Source organism: Mobula hypostoma, chromosome 9 (assembly GCF_963921235.1).
Source record: "Mobula hypostoma chromosome 9, sMobHyp1.1, whole genome shotgun sequence".
Lineage (NCBI taxonomy): Eukaryota > Metazoa > Chordata > Chondrichthyes > Myliobatiformes > Myliobatidae > Mobula > Mobula hypostoma.
In genome coordinates, this window is record NC_086105.1 from 1,381,505 (window position 1) to 1,398,293 (window position 16,789).

Here is a 16,789-nt window from a genome sequence, read left to right on the forward strand (position 1 = left end):
GCTACTGGTAACCCAGGCTCCATTTCACAAGTGACCCATAGACACCCCTTGCCCAAGGTCTACCCTAATGCTTCCCTCAGCTGGGGCTGCTGGGTGAAGGGATGTCACCGCTCAGAGCTCAAGCCATGAAAGACGAGTCAGTGGATGAACAGAAACGGATTGTTAAACAGTTGCCCCGTCAGTCGGCAGCGATTTATCCTCGATGGAATTTATTCCATGACGGAATCCCACTTTCTAGCTGGAATAAATTCCTGCAGAAGGAATGGACCTCCTCTTATGGACGGGAAGCTGCTGACTGTCTTGAGGCTAATTAGGATAGATAAATCCCCAGGGCCTGACAAAGTGTCCCCTCTGACCTTGTGGGAGACAAATGCAGAAATTGAAGAGGTATTTAAAATAACCTGAGCCAGGGGTGAGTTGCCGGAGGATTAGAGGACAGCTAATGCTAATGTCAGAAAGGATCCAAGAATAATCAGAGAAGTGACAGGTCAGTGAGCTTGACATCAGTCGTGGGTAAATTATTGGAAGGTATTCGAAGCAACCTCTTGTATATGTATTTGGATAGACAGGGCCTTTTAGTGATAGTCAATATGACTATGCGCGCAGTAGGTCATGTCTAATCAATTACCAAGAATGTTGATGAAGGAAAGGAAGTGGATGCTGTTTAAATAGACTTTAGGAAGGCCCTTGACAAAGTCCTGCATGGGAGGCTGGTCCAAAAGGTTAGGTTGCTTGGCACTCAGAATGAAGTTGCCAACTGGATTCAACGTTGGCTTTTCTGGGCAGAGTGGTCAGTGAGAAAGGCTATCAAGGCTTGGAAAGTGACCTGGACTAGCTGAGAAAATGGTCTGAAAAATGGTAGATGGAGCTTAATGCACACAAGTGTGAGATGTTGCATTTTTAGAGAGATCTTGGGGTCCAAGTGCACAGCTCGCTGAAAGTGGTTATACAGGCTGACAGGGTAGTAAAGAAGGGGGATCACTTGTTTGTCTTTATTAGTTGAGGAACTGAGTTCAAATGTCAGGAAGTTACACAGAACAGAATGGGCCTGTGTGTAGAAATGTCTTGTCTCAAAAAGGGCTGAATCTCTGGAATTCTGTTTCCCTGACAGTGGTGGAGGCTGGATCACTGGATATATTGAAGGTGGCGACAGATAAATATTTGAAAGTTTGAGGAATTGAAGGTGATGGGAAACTGAGGGGGAGTTGAGGCCAGTGTAACTGATCAGATATTGAAGATTGCAGAAGGCTTGATGGACCCAGTGAACTACTCCTGTCCCCATTTTCACGTGACTCATCTGTACTAAATCTTTAATTACAACACAAGTTTATGAGGATCTTTGTCTCTCAACAACTCTGGCAGGCCAATCTGCATTCAATAATCACTTTATTGATTTATAATAGCATAGGGTGAAGGAGGCCAAATTCACAAAACCTTAATTATCACAAGCTAGAAAAGTATTTAAAGTTTCATACACAAATTTTCTATTTCCACCAGTTGCAAATTTCATACAAAGGCATGACTTACAACAGCCAGTGATTAAGGTTGACAGCGAAAGGAAATCACCCATGGATAACTGTGTTGTGATCTGTCATTATAGAATCCTCAACCTTCTGCCAGGCAAATCCGTGAATCCTTGAAGTAATGATTTTTCATGTTTAACTGTACGGTGAGACATGTAAGACGTTCTTTTCTGTTATTTTCCTCTTTTACTTTTTTCAGAAAACTAAGTACAAGAAACGTCATTTCTCACCTTTAAAATGTTAACAATCATGTATTTTAAAATTAAAGAATTTTTAGGCTTAACCTTGGTTTAACCCATGAGCCATTGCTCCCATTTTCTGGAGGCTTGTTATAATTACAAAGTTTATGAGCTGATTTTAAAGCGTGCCTAATATTGTATGCTGCTGGAAGTATGAATACATGTGCATGCACAAACTCTCTCAGTGCACACTGTTCATTAACACTAACACTGCATTATACATACGTTTGATTTGTCAAACCTCCCATCTCTGAAACACGTAATTAATATGTTTACTTAATTAAATTTAAACCCATCCTTTAGTGTGGGGAAAGACCAGAGAAGGTGTAGGCTTCCCCTACATCATCAAAAAGCAGGCACAGACCTGCTCCTCAGTCTCACTGAATACGTCACTGCTGTTTGCTCTCTGCTTCTTTCGACTGTTCTCTCAGGACAGCCATAGACCTCAAAAGTATTGTGCACTAGACCAAAGCCTGATTAACAACAGAACCAAAAATAAATCAATGCAACACAATTGTAGAACCTTTTGAGTATGCAAAATGGCTGCTGTGTTTCTCTATATGAAATGCTGTTGCTATTAAGAATCAGCTACAACAAATTCTGAAACATCAATGTAAATTTGAATGATTTCTTACAGCTCAGATGGTTCAGAGCTTAGGAAATCAGCTAAGTGTACAGAGTTGTGGTCCTGGTTTTGAAGCATCAATTCCTATTGGTTCCCCAGCCTCAATCAGGGACACCGTTCCTTCTGTCACAATATGTTGGCCTCTGCACACTGTTCATGTTATTGGTTATGGACTTTGGCAATATTTGGAATCATGGTACAACTGGCCCTGAGGACAAGAGGAGTCTTTGCTTGTTCTGTTCAGTTGGTGCCAGCGTTAAAGATGTGATCTAATGTACTATCTGCATTTTAGGTCGAAACTTTGTGTTTGGTCTAGGTATCCATCAAGTACCACCGGAACTGGCAGAATAGGAGAAAGAGTTGCTACTCGTCCTGATCAGAATCTGACGTGGAATCACGGTCACTGGTGAACTCATTAGCCGCTTCCTCTAACGGACCCATCGTTCCATCCGGCCTCACTCTCATCGGCTTAATTATCTCCTCCCTGAGAATACAAGTCATATCCCATTGAAAGGTGATGAGTGGCAGCTTCCGTCACTGTTGTCGACTGATAAAAAGGTCAAAATATCTCTAACACACAAATCTCCATTAGACCCAGTAAACCAATTAAAGACTAAAGCAAGATCCAACCCTAATGAATCTAGAACAGGATGCAGAACCATTGTCTCAGAGAGTGCAACCTCCCCCCCCAACCCCCACCCCCCACCCCCACGCACACCCTACTGCCCCACATCCCCTCCCAGGTCTGAAAGCAACTCATTAAATGCATTCAAATAAGCAAATTTATTTAATTTTGGTAAATAGAGCAATCGTGCTCAACACGAATCCTGTGTCAACTCCAATGCCTCTCAAGTACAGGCAAGCTGATTCTGATTGGCATGCCTCATCCCGGACTCCCTTTGTTTAGGAAAGTTTAATTATAAAATTGTCAGTCAGTTTAATCTCTTCAAAGGAACTTTGTGCCTCTTCCCAGCTAATCCAATTACATCTACCCAGTGCACTGCGGCCTGATCTAACCATGATTTTCTAATCAAAAGCAGGAACTGCACCTGCACAAATACAACCCAAACTCCAGGAAAAGGTCCAATGCCTGAGAGAATTATGGATTAAATTATTAAATACAGATTCACACCCATTCAGGAATTTTCAGTTTTCAGATGATTCTCATGTATGTAGTCATTCCTCCATAGAGATTAGAACCTGCAGGTAGACTTTGGTGTCGTCCAGCTCCTCGTGCTCTGCAGACCACGACTGCTTCTCTTCTCCTGTACATGCTGTGTACCCAAACTGTCCCAAAACCACAAGCTGTCATAATGACGTAGATCTCAAAGCAGCGGAGAATCACTCAGCAACAGTCCAGCCCCAACATCCCAATCCCATTGTTCACCCCTTCCTCCAGGAACTTCTGTATACCCAGCACTCCACCTACAGCAGGATTATCAAACATTACAGGTGGAACAGTTGGTGTGATAATAAATTTACTTTGAACTTTGATCCTGTCCTTACAACTGGTCACCCACACTCAAGACCCAAAACCAGTGTAGAGAGGTAAAGGGGATTCGGCCCCTCGAACCTCGCCCACCCCTCTATTAGTTCATAGTAGTCATAGTCATACTTTATTGATCCCGGGGGAAATTGGTTTTCGTTACAGTTGCACCATAAATAATTAAATAGTAATAAACCATAAATAATTAAATCGTAACATGTAAATTATGCCAAGAAATAAGTCCAGGACCAGCCTATTGGCTCAGGGTGTCTGACCCTCCAAGGGAGGAGTTGTAAAGTTTGATGGCCACAGGCAGGAATGACTTCCTATGACGCTCCGTGCTGCATCTCAGTGGAATGAGTCTCTGGCTGAATGTACTCCTGAATGAGTCCTAGTTCATTAGACCAGTGTACACAGGTAAAGGTAATTCAGCCCCTCGAACCTTGCCCACCCCTCTAATAGACCATAAGACCATAAGACATAGAAGCAGAACTAGACCATTCAGCCCATCAAGTCTGCTCCACCATTCCGTCATGGCTGATCCCGGATCCCACTCAACCCCACATACCCACCATCTCACCACATCCTGTGATGCCCTGACTGATCAGGAAACGATCAACCTCTGCCTTAAATATACGCATGGACTTCGCCTCCACTGCAGTCTTCCACAGATTCACCTCTCTCTGGCTAAAAAATTCCTCCTTCCCTCTGTCACCAGAGGTCACCAGTCAATTTTGAGGCTGTGCCCTCATGTACGGCACCTTGTCAAAGGCCTTCTGAAAACCCAAGTACACCACATCTACTACATCTCCTTTGTCTACCCTGCTTGTAATTTCCTCAAAGAATTGCAGTAGATTTGTCAGGCAGGATTTTCCTTTCAGGAAACCATGCTGGCTTTGGCCTATCTTGTGCCTTCAGGTACTCGGTAATCTCATCCCTAACAATTGATTTCAACAACTTCCCAACACTGATGTCAGGCTAACAGGTCTATAGTAGACCCCACCTGGAGTATTGTGTGCAGTTTTGGTCTCCAAATTTGAGGAAGGACATTCTTGTTACGGAGGGAGTGCAGCGTAGGTTCACTGGGTTAATTCCAGGGATGGTGAGAATGTCATATGTTGAAAGATTGGAGCGACTGGGCTTGTATACACTGGAATTTAGAAGGATGAGAGTGGATCTGATTGAAACATATAAGATTATTAAGGGATTGGACACGTTAGAGGCAGGAAACATGTTCCCGATGTTGGGGGAGTCCAGGTCACAGTTTAAGAATAAGGGGTAGACCATTTAGAATGGAGTTGAGGAAAAACTTTTTCACACAGAGGGTTGTGGATCTGTGGAATGCTCTGCCTAAGACGGCAGTGGAGGCCAATTCTCTAGATTCTTTCAAGAAAGAGTTAGATAGAGCTCTTAATGATAGCGGAGTGAAGGGATATGGGAAGAAGGCAGGAACAGGGTACTGATTATGGCTGATCAGCCATGATCACAGTGAATGGTGGTGCTGGCTTGAAGGGCCGAATGGCCTACTCCTGCACCTATTGTCTATTGTCTAATACCGACACACTGGATTTTATTTTCTCCCTCTCAAATTTCAATGTGAACTCGATCATACTGTGATCACTGTTCCCTAAGAGTTCCTTAACCTTAAGTTCTCTTATCACCTCCGGATCATTGCACAACACCCAGTCCAACACAGCCGATCCCCTAGTGGGCTCAACAACAAGCTGTTCTAAAAAGCAATTCCTTAGACATTCTACAAATTCTCTCTCTCTCGAGGTCCAGTACTGACCTGGTTTTCCCAATCATGTTAAAATCCCCAATGTCCTTACAAGGTCAAAGGGAGGAGGTGTGCAGAAGAATCCTGTCACTGAGGACCCCTTTCCTCAGCTTTATTTTCTACCTGGTCTCCTATGCAACACACCCCAGCTCATGCCCTGTATTGAACAACCAGTTGGAGCAGCTGAGAAGTCAAATGATTGTGTTGATGCATCCGGGAGAACCAATTTCCGGCAACGTTAGTGGCAGTAGAGTTAGAATAGTGGCGTCTGCGAGGCTCCTGAGCTGGCAGGGATACTAACAATGTAGAGGATTCAGTGTATCTGTGTGTGTGGGAAGTTGTGCTTGACAATTTTTGAGAGATTTTTGAAGAGGTAACCAAAAAGGTAGATGAGAATGTTGCTAATTTGGACTTTAGCAAGGCCTTCAATATGCCAACCGCATGGCAGGCTGGTCTGGAAGGTTAAGTCCCAAGGAATCCAGGGAGAGCCAGCCAGGCGGAATCAAATTAGAAAGCAGAGGGTGGTGGTGAAGGTTGTTTCTCAGAATGAGGGGGCTGGTGACTGATGGTGTGCTGCAGGGATAGGTATTGGGTGTTGAGACACTTGTCGTTTATTATCTATGAAGTGATTTCGATGCAAGATGGCGCTGGCGACCTACAGCCATGTTTTGCACCCAGCTCACAAAACTGCTAGATACTCTACTAGATATACTTCTTCTGAACTGTGATCGCTACAGTCTGTAGCCTGTAATTTCCCTTTACGGGATGTACTTTTGAACCATCTGAACAAACTGGCAATTTTGACATCTCCTGGGAGATTCAGTGAACTAGACTCTTGAGAATGCAGGTACAGCCGGGATGGCCATCACTGGGGGAAGGACGCTGCGTCGATGCCTAAATGTGGAAGATGACCGTGTGCTCGGCTCCATTTCTCCACGCAAGTACGATTAAAATCATCGAGGCCAAGAGAGAAAAATGAACAGGTGTTCAGTGCCGTCTGCCTGCGTTTCACTGTCTCCCTCTCTTCTTGCTACCACCATTGGCCAGGAGGTGCAGAGGTCTTGGGTTCCACACCTCCAGGTTTGGGAGTAGTTGTTGCCCTGCAGTCATCAGGCTCCTGTACAGGTTTCACTCGTCTCAGCGCTGAACTAACTTTGAAGCCTATGGACTCACTTTCAGGGACTGCAGCTCATGTTCTGTGTTATTTATGTACTTTTTTTTTTAACCATTTGCCTAATTTCTCTTCTTTTGCAAATTGGACATGTGACAGTCTTTGTTGTGTGTGTATTTTTTATGGATTCTATTGTGATTCTTTATTTGGGGCTGCCTGTATGAAGATGAATCACAAGATTGTATATGGTATACATACTTTGATAATAAATTTGAAATTTGAATGCTCAAGGCCGGATCAGTATGTTAGTGGATGACATGAAATTTGGGGGGTGTTATTGATAGTTAATCTTAAGATTACAAGGGGATCTTGATCAGTCAAGGATTGGCAAATGGAAATGATCAAGTATGAGGTGGTGTATTTTGGAAAGTCAATCCAGCGTAGGATATACCATTAACGGTAGGGCATTGGGGAATGTCATGAAAGAAGCACTTCAGAGTTCATTGAAAGCGGTGTCACAGGTAGACAAAGTGGTGAAGAAGACTTTAACCATGCTGGCCTTCATCTGTCAGGGAATTAAAGGAAAATAAATCATCCATGATGGAGCAGACTTGATGGGCTGAATGGCCTAATTCTGCTCCTATGTCTTATGGGATTTGGGAGAAACTAGTTGAGGAATATGGACACCTTACTGCTGAGAGAATCACAGGCTTAATGCCAAACATCACCTTTTGTGAAAAAGAGGACTCAATTAAAAAATAGTTTTATTTTAGTCCTCCAGCTTCCGCAGTTCATTGCTTTTGCATCAATTACGCAGCTGGCTGTGTGCATTCCTGTCTGGGGCTGCCGGTCTCCTGAGACGCTCCATTACTGATCGTTGCGTTACTGTTTAGCCTGATTATAACTGGAAGTCAGTCCTTTTGTACAACAATTTTTCTGGCCGTTGTGTGTTCAACGGAAAATATACCTGGAATTAATTACACCTTGCCAAGCGAACAAAGCTGAATAGCTGTTGCCCTGGGTAAACCTTCTGTTAGCACAGGACCGACTTGTACATCTTTCTCTAATTGAGTGCCACATTATAGTTCTAATCTTTTCATGAGGCACTATATGTGAGGGATGAGCTCTGCAGACAGAGAAATTCAAAGCTGTACCGCTACCTTCAATGGGCTGTTAATTAAACTAATGATTTTAATGAGAGTGGTTGGTAGCAGCACTGGCTGAGCCACACTCGTTCAGCTCCAACCTTTGTGCAGGTTTCTGCCTGGTTCCGCTCTGATAATTGGCCTACACTCATTTCCACAGATTCCTAACCTCTGGGATAGGTTGGCAAGGAATCAGAACTGCATCACTGAGTCAAGAGGTAATATGTAAAAAAGGCACTGCAAAAATGCTATTTGATGTCTAACTGAGGCAACACACCCAAGGGGTCTCCTACCCTCTCTCTCATTACCGGCTATTTTCTTTCAGAACACCTGATTCGCTTAAACATTAAAAAAAAATACACCTGAAATTGTTTACAAACCCTTATTGAAAATAAAGAAACAGATAAAAGTAATCATCACAAAAGTGTAAAGCACTTTCACTTTCTAGATTTTTTTATATATAAGATATGATGTTGTTAAATTCAGATTTTACTGCCCTCCCCTATTCACTTGCTCGATGTGGGAGGAGGCCATTCGGCCCATTCTGTTCATGCCAGCTCCCCACAGAGAAACTTCCTCTGTCCTATTCTCTTTCCTTATTCCCTGCTATTTATTCTCCCTTGCCTGCCTGCAGACTCTCTTTTTGACAGCCACCAGTGTAGGGGAAACCAGAGCACCCACAGAAACTCAAGCACAGCCAAACACAGAGTGTGTCAGTGCCCAACAGGAGGCACAAAAGAGCAGGATTGAGCTGGGTTCCTGAAGTAACAGTAACTGTGAAGGTCGTGGTGAGCTACTGCTTTCAACCTCCCCCCACCCCGCTTTGAATAAAGTGTTCTAGTAATTACCCAGGGACACTCACATCATGGGAAGAGGCCTCTGGTTCAAGAGCCTGATCGTTAAGGTGTAATTACTGTTTCTGAACCTGGTGGTGTGGGTCCTGAGGCTACTGTATCTCCTTCCTGATGGCTTCACTATTCTCCACAAAGACAGGCCAGCTCAGTCTTTAAAAGGTAGAAGAAGTGGAGTATGCTTAATGATTAAAAACAAGAGAAAATCTGCAGATGCTGGAAATCCAAGCAACACACAGAAAATGCTAGAGGAACTCAGCAGGCCAGTCAGCATCTATGGAAAAAAGTACAGTCTACAGGTCTTGCCAAAGGGTCTCGGCCCAAAAGTCGACTGTACTTTTTTCCATAGATGCTGCCTGGCCTGCTGTTCCTCCAGCATTTTGTGTGTGTTGCTATGCTTTATGATTAGCTCATTGTGGTGCATAGACATGGCAGTTCTGTTTCAGTCCTGCTCACCCAACCTCAAATATCGAGTGGGAACTTATAAGCTACAATAATAAATAATGCAAAAGAGGATTAGTTTAGTAGTATTCACGGCGCAGGGGAAGAAACTGTTCCTTTTACCCCCTCAACCATCGGTTCTTGAACCAGAGGACTCACCACACCACTGAAATGTTCCCTCAACCTATGGACTTACTTTCAAGGACTCTCATGTTCTCGATATTTATTGCTTATTTACTTATTCTTGTTTAATCATGTGGCTTTATCAGAAATACATTTGGAAAGTAAGGGTTAACTTAAAAGGAGTGAGCACACACACAGACATGTACTAGAATTGTATTTCCAGGGATGTAAAAGGTTACAGGATGCTTTGATTAAAGTTTTCACAGATGTTAAGGGGAAATTATACCAACTATTTCCATTATTGGGTGCCAAGGTTGTGTAGCAGTTAGCACGATGCTATTATAGCCCTGAGAATGGGAGTTTGGAGTTTAATTCCACTATCATCTGTAAGAAGTCTCCATACATCCTCCCCTTGGAATAAGTGTGTTTTCCCCAGGTGCTCTGATTTCCACCCATTGTCCAAAGGCGTACAAGGTAGGTTAATTGGTTATTACAAAGTGTCCTGTGATTAGGTTACAGTTAATCAGGGTTGTTGGGGGTTGCTGGGGCAGTGTGGCTTGAAGGGTTGGAAGTGCCTATTCTATGCAAGATAAATATATATTCACAAATTTCTACAGATGTACACAGTGGAGCGTATTCTGACTGGTTGCATCACCGTCTGGTAGAGGCTCCAATGCACACACAGGGTCACAAGGGGCTTCAGAGGTTTGCAGAACCGGCCAGCTCCATCATGGACACAGCCTCCCCCACAATCAAGGTCATCTTCAAGGTGGTGCTTCAAGAAGGTGACATCCATCACTAAGGACCTTCACTGTCCAGGACATGCCCTCTTCTCATTGTTACCATCAGGGAGGAGGTCCACGAGCCTGAAGATCCACAGTCAACATTTTAGGAACAGTTTCTTCCCCTCCACCATCAGATCTTTCAAAGGCCATGAACTCATGAATACTACCTCACTATTTCTCTTTGCAATATTTATTGTAACTGATACTAATTTATTCTGTCTGCACTGTACTGCTGCCACAAAACAATTAATTTCATGACTTGTGTCATTGCCAATAAACCTGATTCTGATTCTAGTTTGTGCCTTGCAGCCCAGGTCAAAAACTGGATCCAGTTTCTGGAACGAAGTTACAAACAATGACTGCATACAACCAATGGCAGAAATGTGGAATTCACAACTGTAAACAGTAATGACAGGTCAGAAATTAGTTTTAAATCTGAAGTCAACATATTTATTTAAACAATATAACAAGGTCTGGATGTACAGAGTTAAATCACTGAATAGCCAAGATCTTAAGGAATGCTGTAAGGCGTGGGGTTGAAGAGTCTTGTTCATCTGCCTCTAACTCCCTGTTTGTTCCTTGCTACAGCAACACTCAGCTAAACCCACTGCCTCCATTCAAGTCCTAAATATTCCTTAAGTTTAAATATTTATTCAGTGATGTGGATTTCCGTGACAAAGAGATACAGCATCTTTAGAATCAGAATCAGTTTTCAGTAAGGTAGTGTTTATGAGTTCATTGTTCATTCAGAAATTTGATGGCAAAGGGAAGAAATTGTTCCTGAAATGTTGAGTGCGTGTCTTCAGGCTCCTATATCCTCCTTGATGGTAGCAATGAGAAGAGGGCATGTCCTGGGTGATGGGGTCCTTAATGATACAGATTTCCATGACAAAGATATGCAGCATCTTTAACTATTTTGTAATCTTATTATACAGTTTAATATCATTTAGATGTTTCAATGGAATTTTCTTCACCAAAGAATGGAAGTGACAGAAAAATAAATAATCTGGGCATAACTCCGAGAACCCAAAACCCATTGTACACTAATAATTTAAAATCACATTAAAACAGGGGTCTCATACCAAGTTAAACTGGTTGTGATCCTTGCTGCTGTACTGCTGCCCAGTGTTTGCTACAGCAGCTGTATCCCTGCGAGTTCTACAGCACACTGCCTTTGCAGGGTCTAATCAATATAAACAAGGCAGTTTGAATGATTCCTCATCGCCAGACATCTGTCCATTTTTCAAAACTCATTACCACAAACTTCAGAGTTGAGTCATTAATTTCAATGAGGCTCATCAGATATTAGTTTTTAAAACTAGTTAGTAGAAGCCGAGGCTTGACATCTTCTCCACTATTCATGATACTCTCGCCTGCATCTCACTCTGATCTTCATTCTGGCTCTATCACTCTGGCTGATTTACTATCCTTCTCAACTTCTCCTTGTAACTTTGATGCCCTGACTAATCAAGAACCTATCAATTTCTGCTTTAAATATGTCCAGTGACTAGGCCTCCAGCGTGGTCTGTGGCAATGAATTCCACAGATTCACCACTCTCTGGCTAATAAGATTCTTTTTCATTTCTGTTCTAAAGCTATGTCTTATTCTGAGGCTGTGACCTCGGGTCCTGGCCTTCCCTTTGGAAACATCCTTTCCAACATCATCCACTCTGTGTAGGCCTTTTAATATTTGGTAGGTTGCAATGAGACCACCCCCACCCCCACCAGCCAGTACGGGCTCAGAGCCATCAAATCCCTTTCATTCCCAGGGTCATTCTGCTATTGATTACTACTCTACTCTGACAGCAAGAATACAGTACACACTTTTCATCAGAATTAATGGTTGGACCCTAAGAAATTCTGTGGAACAGGGGGACCTAGGTCCACATTGGTGAGAATTCCTATAGCTGTGGCTCAGATAGAGAAGGTGACAGAAAGCAGATGGAGGAGGTGCTTTCATGAGCCAGTGCAGAGAATGCAAATGTGGGGAGGTTATGGAGTAATGTTATAAAACATGAAGTGAATCGCAGCTGGAGGACTGTGTACAGTTCTGGTCACCACACTGTAGGAGAGATGTGACTGCACTAGAGACAATGCAGAGAAGATTCACCAGGGTGGTGATTGTGGTGGAGGGCTTCAGCTATGAAGGGAGAAGGGATAGTTACCCTTGGACCAGGGATAACTAAGGGAAGGACCTTAATGAAGTGAACAAAAACAGGCATACAGTAAATAGGGTAGATGGTGAGAAACATTTCCGCTTATCAGAGGTATCTACAATATAAATAGTGGGCATAGTTGAAATGTAAGGAGTAGGAGACTGAGAGGAGATTTGAGGGAGAATCTTTTCACCCATCTTCTGCCCTTCCCTCATTCAAAGTCAAATTTAAAATTAAACTCACTCAGGTTTCTACAATATGACGGGCCACGCACAAAGCCCTGCTGTCTAATCTTTGTCTTTCCAAATGCAATAACTCCTGTCTCAGAATCCCTTCCAATAACTTCATCTCTAGTGATGCTAGGCTCACAGACCTGCAGTTCCCTGGTTTATCCCTGCTGCCCTGTTTAAATTAAGGTACACCATTAGCAATTCTCCAGACTTCAGACCTCAGACCTCACCTGTGGCAAACAAAGATACAAAAATCTTGCCAGGTCCCCTTGCTTCCCATAATATCCCAGTATACACCTGTTTAGGCCCCAGGCATTTAAACACCTTTATGCATTTCTGGACTGTACACCTCCTCCTTTGTGATGTTGAATTGCTCCAGAATATCACCTCCCTTCAACTCACAAGCTTCCACACCCTTTTCCACAGTAAGTATAGATGATAAGTATTTATTTAAGTTTCCATGGTTCTACATACAGAACACCACACTGAATCTTGTGGCTACCCTTTTATTATTAACATAATTAGAGCATCAGTTAGGATTCTCCTCTATTCTACCTTCTAAGGATATCTCATGGCCCCTTTTTACCCTCCTGATTTCCTTTGTAAGTGTACTTATATATCTCTGATACACTTTGAGGGATTTGCTTGATCCCAGCTGCCTAAACCTGACACACACCTACATTTTCCTGACCAAAGCCCAATATCCAAAGTGATTAAATGGTTCCCTACTCCAGCCTGCCTTCCCCTTCAATCCAGCAGGTAAAAGCTGTGCAAATGATGTTAAAACGGTGACTTGGGCAAGGCTGCATACCTGAACACTCCCTCTGCTATTTTTTTCAAAAGCCACTCAATTACCAGACACTTCTTGCAAACAACCTGAAAGCTTGAGATTTCCAGCGGATGTTATCAAAATTAACATTCCAGGACTTTAACTTGAGGACCAGTCCTATAGTTTTCCTATGACTATCTTGAAACTAATAGAATTATGGTCACCAGCCCCAGAGTTCTCCCCCACCAACACATCAACCATTCCCCTGCCTCATTTAGACTATGATAGAGGAGCAGAATTAGGCCATTTGGTCCATCAACTTTGCTCCACCATTCCACAATGGCTGATTTACTATCCCTCTCAACCCCATTCTCCTACCTTCTCTCCATAACCTGTCATACTCTTAATAATCAAGAACCTATCAACTTCCACTTTAAATATACCCAAATGACTTGGTTTCCACAGCCATCTGTGGCAATAAATTCCACAGATTTACCACCCTCTGGCTAAAGAAATTGCTCCTGATTTCTGTTCTAAAGGGATGTTCTTGTTTTCTAAAGTAGTGCTCCCTGGTCCATGGCTCTCTCACTATAGAAAACATCCTCTCCACATCCACTCTGTCAAGAACTTCCAATATTCAATAGGTTTCAATGAGATGCCCCCTTGTTCTTCTAAACTGCAGCAAGTACAGGCCCAGAACCATCAAACTCTCCTCATCATGTTACCCTTTTCATTCCTGAGATCATTCTCGTGAACCTCCTTTGGACTTCCACTATGCTAGCACATCCTTCCTTAGATAAATGGCCCCAAAACTGCTCAATACTCCAAATATGAACTGACCAATGCCTTATAAAGCGTCAGTATGACATTTTCAAAGAGGAAGTCATAGAGAAGTACAGCACAAAAACAAGCTCTTCGGTCCATTTCATCCATGCTGAAACAACTTAAACTGCCTACTCCCAACGACCTGCACCTTCCATAGCCCTACTATGAACGTACCTATCCAAACTTCTCTTACACATTGAAATCAAGCTTGAAATGACCACTTGTTCTGGCAGCTCATTCCACACTCTCACGACCCTCTGAGTGAAGAAGTTTCTCCTCATCTTCTCCTTAAATGTTACACCTTTCACCCAGATTCAGTGGAAAAGGCCCGTTTGTATTTACCCTATCTGTACCCCTCAAAATTTTGTATATCTCTATCAAAGCTCCTCTCATTTTCAAAGTTCTAAAGAACATAGTCATATCTATTGAATCTTTTCTTATAACTTGGATCCTCCAGACCAGACAACATCCGTGTAAATTTTTTCTGCACTCTTCCAATCTTATTTACATGCTTCCTGGAGGTAGGTAACCAAAACTGCACACAATACTCCAAATTAGGCCTCACCAACGCCTCACACAACTGCAACATAACATCCTATCTTCTATACTGAATACATTGATTTATGAAGGCCAATGTGCCAAAAGCTTTCTTTATGACCCTATCTACCTGTGACACCACTTTCAATGAATTATGAACCTGTATTCCCAGATCCCTTGTACTACCTCACTCCTCAGTGCCCTACCATTCACTGTGTAAGACCTACCCTGGTTGGTCCTGTCTGCATTAAATTCATTCCGCCATTTTACAGCCCATTTTTCCAGTTGAAGCAGATCCTTCTGCAAGCCATGATAGTCTTCCTCACTGTCCACTACACCTCCCTAAACCTGGAGTCATTTGCAAATTTGCTGATTTAATTAACCACATTTATCATCCAGATCGTTGATAAAGATAACAAATAGCAAAGGACCCAGCACTGATCCCTGTGGTATACCATAGTCACAGGCCTCCAATCAGAGAGACAACCCTCTACTGCCACTCTCTGACTTATCCCAGAAAGCAGTGTCTAATGCAAATTATTACCTCATCCTGAATGCTGAGTGACTGAACCTTCTTGACCAGCCTCCAATGTGCGACCTTGTCAAATGTCTTGCTAAAGTCTATGTAATCAATATTCACCACCTCGCCTTCATCCACTTTTCTGGTAAATTCCTCAAAAAATCTCTATAAGGTTGGTTAGACATGACCTGCCACACATGAAGCCATGCTGATTATCCTTAAATCAGTCCACGTCTATCCAAAAACTTATATATCCGGTCTCTTAGAATACCTTCCCACAACTGATGTCAGATTAACTGGCCTATAACTTCCAGGTTTCTGTTCAGAGATATTTTTAAACAATGGAACAACATTGGCTATCATCTAATCCTCTGGTACCTCTCCTATCACTAAGGTTGTTTTAAATATCTCTGCTGAAGTCCTGGCAATTTCTGTACTTGCCTCCCATTGGTTCCGAGGGAACACCTGGTCAGGCCCTGATGATTTATGCACCCTGATTTGCTTCAAGGTGGGTGGCAAACACCTCCTCCTCGGTAATCTGTACAGGGTCCATGAAGTTGATGCCGCTTTGCCTCACTTCTATAGACTCTGTATCCGTCTCCCGAGTAAATACAGATGCAAAGAATGCATTGAAAATCTCCCCCATCTTTTCGGCTCCACACATGGATTACCATTCTGATCTTCCAGAGGACCAATTTTGTCCCTTGCAATCCTTTTGCTCTTAGCATACCTGTAAAATTCCGTAGGATTTGCCTTCACTTTGTCTGCTAGAGCTTTCCATCTCATTCCCTAATAGCAGACCCAGTATCACACTCATTTTCGTTGGAACGTTTACATACTGATGAAGGAAACTTTCCTGAACACATTTGACAAACTCTATCCCATCTAGTCCTTTTCGAGTATGGGATTCCCAGACAATATGTGGAAAGTTAAAATTACCTACTATAACAACCTCACAAAATACTGGAGGAACTTAGTAGGCCAGGCTGCATCTGTGGAAGAAAGGACTCCTGCTGAAGGGTCTCACACGAAATGTTGACTATATGACTATACCCTTTTCCATAGATGCTGCCTAGCCTGCTGAATTCCTCCAGCATTTTCTGTGTGTGCTTGGATTTCCAGCATCTGCAAATTTTCTCTTGTTTATTGTAACCACCTTATGTTTCTTGCAACAGTCTGTGATCTCTTTACAAATTTGGTCCCTCTAAATCCCTAGGATTGTTGGGTGGTCTGTAATATAGCCCGATTAACGTGGTCATACTTCTCTTATTTCTCAGTTCCACCCATAACGCCTCACTAGTTGGCGTCACTGACATGGCACTACTGTGACATTTTCCCTGACTATCCCTCTTCCTTTAATCCTTCCTGCTACGTCACGTCTAAACCAACGAAACTCTGGAACACTGAGCTGCCAGTTCTGCCCCTCCTGCAACCAGGTGTCATGAATGGCTACAACATCATCATTTCAGGTGTTGATCCATGTCCTAAGCTCATCCACCTTTTCTATGATACTTCTTGCATTGAAATATACACAGCTCAGGACACCAGTCAAACCATGCTCAACCTTTTAATTCTTGACTTTGTCTGAGGTCTGACCAACATCTGCCTCCATAACCTCTCCACTAACTGTTCTGGCATTCTGGTTC

The 16,789-nt window shown here is 42.9% G+C and overlaps 1 protein-coding gene across 3 annotated transcripts in view; it reads right to left on the minus strand.

Moving 5' to 3' along the window:
* Positions 1–1,369: 1,369 nt before the first annotated feature.
* The window catches only part of ric8b (RIC8 guanine nucleotide exchange factor B), a 105,158-nt gene continuing 89,738 nt past the window's right edge, over positions 1,370–16,789 (minus strand). For 2 of the 3 annotated variants that reach the window (XM_063057573.1, XM_063057571.1), the window contains exon 10: positions 1,370–2,871. In XM_063057573.1, the coding sequence (XP_062913643.1) occupies positions 2,751–2,871 (121 nt within the window). In that variant the 3' untranslated portion in view covers positions 1,370–2,750. Of the gene's footprint in view, positions 2,872–10,225; positions 10,973–16,789 lie in introns of those variants that run through there. The other variant, XM_063057574.1, reaches the window with a different exon arrangement.